The sequence below is a fragment of the Octodon degus genome, unplaced genomic scaffold (genome assembly GCF_000260255.1).
Source record: "Octodon degus isolate 3935 unplaced genomic scaffold, OctDeg1.0 scaffold00003, whole genome shotgun sequence".
NCBI classification, from domain to species: Eukaryota; Metazoa; Chordata; class Mammalia; order Rodentia; family Octodontidae; genus Octodon; species Octodon degus.
The window spans coordinates 12,814,449-12,824,738 of record NW_004524579.1 but is presented as its reverse complement, the minus strand read 5'-3'; the positions used below and the strand labels follow the sequence as shown (position 1 = coordinate 12,824,738).

Below are 10,290 nucleotides of genomic sequence, written 5' to 3'. Positions count from 1 at the left end.
TGGAGAGAAAACATTCTCTCAGGCTTTCACAGAGAGCACATTGGCCAAGCAATGGCCATGACTCATCCACATGGCTGACAAAGGTTCTACAATCTGAGGTACAGGATCTTAGGATAAATCCTGAGGGGATTTCACTGACCTTCTCAGACCCAAAAGCTACAACTCTTGTTGCATAGGTCCTGCTTTACCTTGGTCTTAACCATTTAGAAGGAAAGTATAAAAACGAAATATAAGAAATAAAGCCATGCTGTTATGTTGAGCTGTGGGGGACTCAGGTCAGTCAACAATTTCTGACATTGCCAGTTAAGCAGAAGTCCCAACAGTATTATGGGATACTAGACTCTTTTAGAATATTTTGCTGAGTTTACACACCTATAATATTCAAATAACGGAACTTAAGAAAAAAAAGGTATACAGATGAATTCCATTTTGTATCTGTGCATTCAGGGTGGTTAGGATAGATACATAGTTACATTCTGTTAATGAATAGAATGATTTGTTCTAATGGTGCTTGTAAATAGGATGTCAAGTCCGCATCTTGTACAGCAATTAACCACTAAGAAGAAAGTATGCAGTGTGTTAATTATTGAAACTGTCCTACCGATGTGATTTGAAACTGTCTCTTTGCTATTTATCAATAAAATTATGGGCAAAAAAAAAAAAAAATAAAAGCAAAGCTAAAAAAAAAAAAACTCCACATCACTGACCATTTAAAAATGCAAATTAAAATGAACATGAGGTATCATTATATAGCTACAACAATTTCTAAAAAACAATTTAATTATAACAAATCTGTTAAATGCAGAGAATAGAGGTCTCCCTTGCACTGCTGTTGGGAATGTAAAAAAGAAATAATGTTACATTCACACAAAAACCTGTACATGAATTCACAGAAGCTTCATTTGTAACTGTCAAAAACTAGACAGCAGCCATGGTAGTACACGCTTTTACAACAGCTACTTGGAAGGCTGAACAGGAGGGTTGCCAGTTCAAGGTTTGGTTGGCCAACTTTGCAAGAGCCTGTCTCAACATAAAACATAAAAACAAAGTGGGGAAGGAACTGAGGATATAGACATGTGGTGGTATGGGACTTGCAGCTGCCAATTCCCAAATTCAGTCTCCAGCAAAATACACACACACACACACACACACACACGCACACACACACGCACACACGCACACACACACACACACACACACACACACACTTGTTAACAACCCAAATGTTTTTCAACAGGTGAATGGTTAAACAAACCATGCTACTTCTAAACATGGAAAAAACTAATTTGGATGGATTTAAAGAGAGTTATGGTGAGTGAAAAAGTTAATGTCAAAAAGTTACATACAATATTGTGTCATTTCTATAACTTTCTTGAAATGAGAAAATTAGAGATGGAGAACAGTTTAGTCCTGGCTTGAATAGGAAGAATATAGAAATCACTGTCAAATTTCTACTATTTTGTTTAGTGAAACAAAATAGTACCATTTCTAATTTTTTTTTTCTTTTACCATTGTGTATTCTCTTTAAAAATGAAAAAAATAGAATGATAAAAAGAAAGGACATAGGAAGTAAAGTAGTCATATCCTCAAAAAAAGTCTGATACTTGTAACAGAACAGTTTCATATCTTGACTACAGCGACAACACACAAATCCACACAGGGTCAAGTCCACATATGATAAAACTGGATAGAACTAAGTACATATACAATTAGTATATGTAAAGTTGGTGAAATCTGTAAGGTACTATGAATTCTATAAATGTTAATTTCCTTGTTGCAATTGTTTTTCCATAGTTAAAATGCTATCATTGGCGGAAACTGGATAAAGGATACATGGTTCTGTCTGATCTCACAGTAAATTACTTTTTTAGTGAGTACCATATGGTTTCTTAATTTTGTTTCTGTGAATCCTGAGTTATAATAAAATAAATGTCCATAAGTCTGATATTGATGAAAACAGATACAGAAATAAATAAGTCAAAAAAAAGAGCTCATCTTTAACCAAGAATTCCAATTAACAAATGTAAAACAACATGAGAACTATAAAGTGACCATCAAATATCACTTTAATAGTTGCTCCAGCTAGGTTTCTCAGATAAATGCTTATCATAGTAATAGTTTCAGAGCAGTGTATTTGAATAGTTCCAATGGATTTTCCCAGAAAAACTGATTCTGATTTGGATAAGTACATCCAAAGGCTGATGTACTAAATTAAAGACGTGGCCCCAGGCCACTATGCAATTGTTGAAGCTTTTACAAGACAGGACCAAGCAGCAGAAAGTGAGGTAATAGTAGGTGACTACTTGAGGGGGAGGATTTTTCTAGAGAATCATAAAATGTCTTTTCTTTATATCAATAACATATTGACATCAGAACATATTAGCAACTTTTGTTTTCAAAGAGTTGTCTCCCTTATATTATAATGGATTTCATATAAGATTTCATCTTACCTGGCCAGTTCTTTAATTAAGTTTGCAATGCGTCTTTTGTCTTCAAGACATAAATCTTTCAATGATGCACTCTTCATTCCCTCCTTGCAGAAATTCTAAAATAACAACAAAAACTCTTCTGGTTAATTTTTTCTAAAAATAATGTTTAAATTTTCTTTTTTTTTCTTTTAAATGTATTTAGGACAGGGTCTCACTACACAGATCAGACTCATAGTGATCCTCCTATTGTCAGCCTCCCAAACTTTGGGATTACAGGTCCATGCCACCACACCCAGTCTCGCAACCCGGGGGCGGGGCCAGCACTGCAGGCCAAAGATTGGAACTCCACACACCCCACCCTTCCTCACCCCACCCCATCACCCCGCCCCCAGTCTGCCTGAGCAGGGACTTTAATCCACTGAGCTATTTGGTCAGCCCTAAATTTTCTTGAGAAACCTATCAAAGTAAACATGGAAAGTAAAATGTTTTAGATATTTTATCTGGTAGAATATGACTTGTTACACTTAAGCCTATTATAAACTCAAAACTGGCTAAGGAACTGATTGTGAGCCAGAAAATATGGAATTTACAAAGAAAAGCATTCAGAAAAAGAAAACTAAATAAATAAATAGACTGATAGATAGATAGAAAGAAAAGTATATATTTAAAAAAAAAAAAAAAAAAAAAAAAGGTGTGGGGGGCAGCCAGATAGCTCAGCAGATCAAAGCACCTGCCTAGGCAGATGCAGGGGCCAGGAGTTTGATCCCCAGCCTGAGGTGCCGGCCCTGCCACCAGGGCAAGCTGAGATGGTAAATGAAACTGGGCATGGTGGCCCAGGCCTGTAATTCCAGTGCTTGGAAGGCTGAAAAACAAGAAGGATCACTAACAGTCCCATCTGTGTAGTGAGACCCTGTACTAAATACATAAAAACAAACAAACAAACTTAGAAGCAGAAACTGTTACTGATAAAATACTAGAAAATATTAAAAAAAAATACTTGTGGAATGTCAAAGGAATAAATCTCTAATGAGTTTTTCTTAAACTTCAGCCCTTATCCTATTTAGGGGTACACTAGAGTTGGCAGAAGAAGCATCAGTTACTAAGCTGTCATAATATCCTAAAGTTAATTCCAAAGAGTATTAGATTAATGAATAATAATTAAATAGTTAACATTTATACTTCTTACTACATGCCAAGAATAATCTTTCTACTTTGTTTTTATTAGTGTTTCATTTCCACTGCAATGCTATTAGGTAAGTATTACTCCTACATTGATAATCTTGCCCACAGATACAGCAGCTTAACTGAAAAATCAAGACTCAGAGGTGCCATAGTCTGTGCTCTTACATACTAAACTTTCCTACTTTACCAGGATTAAAGCCACAAAACTAAAGAAGTCACTTGTGAGCCATAGATGACATGTAAAAGGAAGCAACAAGGACTCTTAACATTTGTCCAGCGAGCAAAGTAAGTCACTCCAATTATTTTGGGTAGCCAAGAAAAACCCACAACCCCTGAAATAAATCCTGGAAATAGTAAAAGCCAGACAGGTAGCACTTCCACGTAAAAGTTAGAGGTAGGTCTGTCTTCCAAGGCAACACTAGAGTTTTTTTGTATATCAGCTAGACATGTAAGAAAATCTGTATTTGATTTCAATTTTTATTTTGTCATAAATTAACATTTAAAAAGTCAGGAGGAGAATAAGAAGCATATAATGTTGCAGAAGAAGAAGAAATTTGAAAAGAGTATGATTATCAATAGTGTTAATGATCAAAATAAACTAGAGAAAGGAGGCACTGGATTTAGCAAGAAAAGAAACTGCTAATAACTCACAAAGACATTTCAGTAGTAGTGCACTGAGTGAAAGATCAAACACAGGTTAGCACCCATTGTGTTTAACATCAGAAAGCTTAACACAAATGTCTGCCATCTAAAGATAGCAAAACTGGGGCCGGGAGAGGGCTCAGTGGAATAAGCGCTTCCCTGGCAAGCGCAATGGCCTGAGTTCAATCCCTGGTTCTGAAAAAAAAAAAAGAAAAAGAAAAAGAAAAACTGTAGCATACTTACACGACAAAATTGTATAGTACTGGTGTTATAGGGGCTTGCTGGTTATTTCAGTTGTTTAAGCACCTACTCTGGAAAATCCAGTCAGGTACAGGGGACCCCAAACCTCCACCTCCACCTGCCTTAACCAGACCCACCCTTAAGGCAGTCTACCCAGCCAAAAAAAAAAAAAAAAAAATCCTTCTCAACTTTAAAAAAAAAAAAAAAAAAAAAAAAAGGACTGATGTTATACTACTGACTTTCCTCTGTAGTTCAACACATACATCTATGCTTTGATTTGTAATGCTGAAACTAGTAAGAATATGGAAATCTCTTTTTCTCCTTTGCTACTTGGCTCTCTGAAAACCTTTACCGGCAGAACTAGATTAAAACCAGAGGTTGTTAGAGGGGAAAAGAACATATCCTTTCCTTTTACTGTCAACATTATACCTGCCTGAATTATACAGCCTGACGAGAACATATAGTTCCAACTTGCAATTTTTTTCTAGCCCTTGTGGAACTACACCTACAAGCCAAATCTGGCCCACTGCCTATTTTTGTAACTAAGGTAATTTAAACATGACCAAGCTCATTCGTTTACATATTTCAAATGGATATTTTCATGCTAAAAGGATAAAGTTGAATGGTTGAGATACATCTTGTGATCTGCAAAGGATCTTTACTATCAGAGGCTTTTTTAACAGAAAATCTTGCATATATCTGCTATAAAAAAAAAGATAAACATAAAATTCAAGACAGGAATTACCAAATAAGATATAAAGGAAATCCACAACTTATCATCACTTGATTTACAACAACGGCATTACTGCAGTTCATTAAAGAAAAAAAAAAAAAAAAGGATCTTCTCAAGGAATGGCACTGGGCAAACAGATGATCGGTATGGAAATTTGAACAGTGATCCTTATTTATCACCATATGCACACATTAATTCCTGGTGAATAGTAGGCTTAGCTGTGAAAAGTAAAGCAATGAGGTTGCTAAAAGAGTAAACCTGCTACAAAGAGCACACCTGGCTAACTGTTCCCACTTACCTTACCTTTAGGATCTACAGCAGTGTTCGTGCCACTAGCAATGACTGGAAACAGAAAAGTCACCAGAATTGGGCCATTTCTGCTTCAAATAGGATCCTCCAAAGGTAATGTTTGCTCTGAGGTTCCTAATGAGCATAACAGCACTATCTCACACTCCATCTCAAGTGTGAGGATCTTTCTATTCAAGCTTCCTTCTATTCCTCTCTCACAAGTGTCCCACCTGAACATCTGAAGTCTCTCTGACTGTTCCTCCTCATTTACCCTTGTAGACATGTCCATCCTTCTGGTTTGCCTGGGTTACTGACTCAAGAGGAATTGTCTTGGAACCCAAATAAAATATACAAAATAGCTAACACATATAAGAATCAAAACTTCCTGTATCATTCTCTATTTATTATAACAGTTCCAAAATGAAAAAAAGTAACCTACAGACCTACATGTTGAACATGCCTGCAGACTTTTCCTTCCTTAAATCTATTCTATTTCTAATATCTTGAGGTTTATGTACCAGAAACAGGAATGGACCTGTTAAAGTCACGATTATGAAAACACTACTAAATCAAGGATACCGTATGTCAATTACTACAAAGATCATTCACAGAAAAAACAGATACATTAAACAAGAAAATACAAACTGCATTATATCCTTCCATTAAAAACAAAACAAATGAACAAAAAAGACACTACTATTTTAGGTGAAAAAAAATATGTACACACCCTCCCATTTAGGACATTCTTTCCTAGTTAAATGAGGAACAAGGACTTACTTTCAAACCTGACAAAGTATATGACACAAAATATAGGATGCTATTTTTTCTTTGGCTAGTAGGCTGTACAGGATGATTAGTGAAAGTGGGGAACCAAATAATGTGAGCACTAAAATTTTCCTAGCTAATTATCTTTGGCAACAGGGTAGAAAAATTCAGATAGAAACCAGAAATCTTTTTGAGTACAGGTAGAAAAGTCAAAGTTTCTAAAATTTAGATTCAGCAAAGCCAGGCCCTGCCAGTGTGCGGGAGTTTCAGGCATCCCTGTGCCCGCCAGACATCTCCAGAACAAACCCCAGGCACACCACATGACTGAAACCCTCTACCATGCCCTCTGGTCCCCTCCACCTCTCCAGAGTCCCCGCCCCCAAGCCTGCTAAGTGAATGAAAACTTGTGTGACACTCTCAGGACCCCAGGACCAGCCCAAGCCCAGGCACAGCTACTGTATGGGAGAACTTCTGTGCTTCCCTGTGACCCCTAGGGCAGGGGCACAACAGAAGGGCACCACAAGTTCACATTCAAGGCTGCAGCAAGAAGGAGATGAACACAACAGCAGGCATAACTAGATAACCTCAAACTGAATAGATCTGCACCCAAATTTCAGTAGATGCTAAGGTTATAACTGCACCAAAGCTCTACACCGAAGGTCAGAGGTCAGTGCTATATAAAATGACAAAGGGTCGACACCCCTAAGTAGACAGGAGATTGCTCACAAAACAGTAGTGAATTTATTGGGATTAAATAGGCATCTGACACATATCCTACATAGCCTGCAGATGTTTGTTTTCTAAATCTGTACTCAGTAGCAGTTTCTGTAGTTATCTGATCATTTAGAATAATGAGAATAAAGTTAGCTTAGCTATGGGCGAAGTAAAGATAAGCCATTAAAACGTAGTTAGTTTGAAAATGAATAAGTTCACCCAAAATAGACGGTGTTGAAATTCCTGTCCAGAAGTCCTCTCCAGGTGCCTATCAGTCCTGGTCTGGGGTGACAAGCAGTTGATGGTCATGGACATGGTCAAAGCCTTTTCTCTGAAAGGTCGAAGTTATTTCCACAGTCACTGCATTTCAAACACAGCAGGGTTTCTATGATACTGGAAGCTGTACACATATGTTATGTAAATAACATGAAACTGTATATTTTTCAAAAGTTTATAAACCTTTGGAGACTCTTTTGTTAAGATGTTAAAGAAATAAAAGTGCTGGAAAAACACTTGGACCATCAAAACAAAAAAAAAATGACAAAAGGAAGGAGCAAAATGCAATCTCAGGCCCCCGAGCCCAACCAGAACAAGTGCAGAGGTCACTAGCTCAACTAAAATGTAGAATTAATAGCGTCGGAAGTAAAGAAACAACAGGAGAAAGGTACAGAGGAACTCAGAGCAGAATTAACTTTTAAAATAAAAAAAGAAATCTCTGAATTCATAGCATCTGAAGTAAAGAATCAAATGCAGAAACATAGGGATTAAATCCAATCTGAAAAACACTCTGCAGTAAAAGAAATAATAACTGCTTCTAGAGAAGACATTGATAAAAAAAAAAAATAGTAGAGATTAGAAAAAAGACAGATTCTTGAATAAGCAATACAAGAAAGAAATGGATCGCACAAAGCAGTCAAAGAGATATAGAGAAACTTACCATCTCAATCACAAGCCTGCAAAACCGTTTGAGTGAAAGTGAAGACAGAGTTTCAGATCTTGAGGATGCTGGTGCAGCTAGTGAAAAGGCAGTAAAAGATTGCTTAAAAACAACTACGATGCAGGAAAAAATAATGCATCACCTGCAAGACGATACAAAGATGAACAATGAGAGACTAATAGGTTTCAAAGAGCAAGAAGGAGTCAATACAAATGATATAAAAAGAATACTGGCAGAAGGAATAGCAGAAAACTTTTCAAGTGTGAGGAAACAATCTGACATTTAGGTAACCGAAGCATACAGACACCAAATAAATTCAACCCAATTAAAAACACACCAAGACATATAATATAGTCAAGATCCCAGAAATCCAGCACAAGAATAATATACTGAAAGCCACTGGAGAAAAGAAGCAGATCACATTCAAAGGAAAATCGATCAGAATTATGGCTGACTTCTCTTCACAAACCATGAGGGCAACAAGAGCACGGAGCAGAGTACTTCAAGTAATCTATGAAAACAAATTCCAGCCCAGACTACTATACCCTGTAAATCTCTCAAAAGTCTGACGGAGAAGTGAAATACTTCCATGACAAACAACAACTAAAGAATTTCATGATGACAAAGCCAAACCTACACAGACTACTGGAAGATGTTCTGGAGAGGGACCAAAAATATCAGAACTCGATGAAAGAGAACAAAAGGAACCCACTAAATAGGACAAACAATTAAATACAGGACAAAAGGAGTAAACAACAGCAGGTAAATAACATGTCAATTGTAAGTCAACACATTTCAACTATAACTATCAATGTAAATGGAATCAATTCACCAATTAAGAGAAATAGACTGGCATGGTGCATTAGAAACAAAAATCCAACAACATGCTGCATACAAGAAAAACACTTAACTCATAAAGAAATTCATAGGCTGAAAGTCAAAGGATGGAAAACAATACTACATGCCCTAGCACCTCAGAAAAAAGCAGGGATAGCAATCCTTCTCTCAGACAGTCTCCACTTCAAACCAAGAATGATCAAGTGAAATAAAGAAGGCCACCATATACTGGTTAGGGGAAAAATTCAAGAGGAAGAGGTAACACTCATAAATATCTATGCACCAAACACAGGAGCACCCAACTATGTAAGACAAATCTTACTGGATATGAAAAATCCGATATCCAACACCACAATCTTAACAGGAGAACTTATCAACTCCTTATCCCAAAAAGATAGATCAACCAGACAAAATATTAGCGAAGAACTTAATAGAACTGAACCACAGCTTGGAACAAATGGACTTAGTGGACATTTACAGAGTGTTTCACACAACCACAGCTGAATACACATTTTCTTCAGCTAAACATGGGTCATTTTCTAAAACAGACCACATACTAGTGCATAGGTCATGCTTAAGAATATGCAACAAAACAGAAATTATCCCATGCATATTATCTGACCACAGTGAAATGAAACTGGAAATAAACAACAAAAGAAACCAGAAAAAAAAAAACCCTAAATACATGGACATTAAATAACACCCTACAAAGCAATCAATGGGTCACAGATGAAATTAAACAAGAAATTCAATAATATCTACAATTCAATGAAAATTCAAGCACAACTTATCGGAATGTATGGGATGCGATGAAAGCAGTTATCAGAGAAAAATTTATAGCCATGAACTCACGCATTAGGAAACAGAATGGGAACAAATAAACACTGTAATACTGAACCTCCAACATCTAGAAAAGGAAGAGCAAACCAAACCCAGAGCCCAAAGACAAGAAGATATCATAAAAATGAGGGCAGAAATGAATTCAATTGAGATGAAGAAAACAGTTCAAAGAATTAAGAATTCAAAAAGCTGGTTATTTGAAAGATTAACTAAAATCGATAAGCCCCTAGCGAACCTCATCAAAAAGAGGAAAGAAAAAATTCAAATACAAGCAGTAAGGAATGAAAAGGGCTCTTGCTCTTCGCCACCACCATGAAAGGTTGCTTTCTGCTCTGTGCTGCTCTGCATTGGACCCAGATGAGTATGGACTGAAACCTCCAGTAACTAATGAATGGGACCCATTTCCCGAAATGCAGCCTTTGCCTCTGTGCTCAACATAGGAATCAAGACAGAAAAACCAAATAATCTACCTCAGTTCATACTGCAGGAGACGACCCAGGCCGCAGGATCCTGAACAGACCCAGAGCGCAGGCCGGCGAGTGAGTGGGACAACCCAGGCCGCGGGATCCTGAACAGACCCAGAGCGCAGGCCGGCGAGTGAGTGAGACGACCCAGGCTGCGGGATCCTGAACAGACCCGGAGCGCAGGCCGGCGAGTGAGTGAGACGACCTGGGCCGCGGGAT

At 37.3% G+C, this 10,290-nt stretch overlaps 1 protein-coding gene across 6 annotated transcripts in view; it reads right to left on the bottom strand.

Annotated features, from left to right (window-relative positions):
* The window catches only part of Kiaa1328 (KIAA1328 ortholog), a 434,847-nt gene that overhangs the window by 403,918 nt on the left and 20,639 nt on the right, over positions 1-10,290 (bottom strand). For all 6 annotated transcript variants that reach the window (XM_004623599.2, XM_023714416.1, XM_023714438.1 and 3 more), the window contains one exon: positions 2,451-2,545. In XM_004623599.2, coding sequence (XP_004623656.2) covers positions 2,451-2,545 — 95 coding nt within the window. The remainder of the gene's footprint in view (positions 1-2,450; positions 2,546-10,290) is intronic.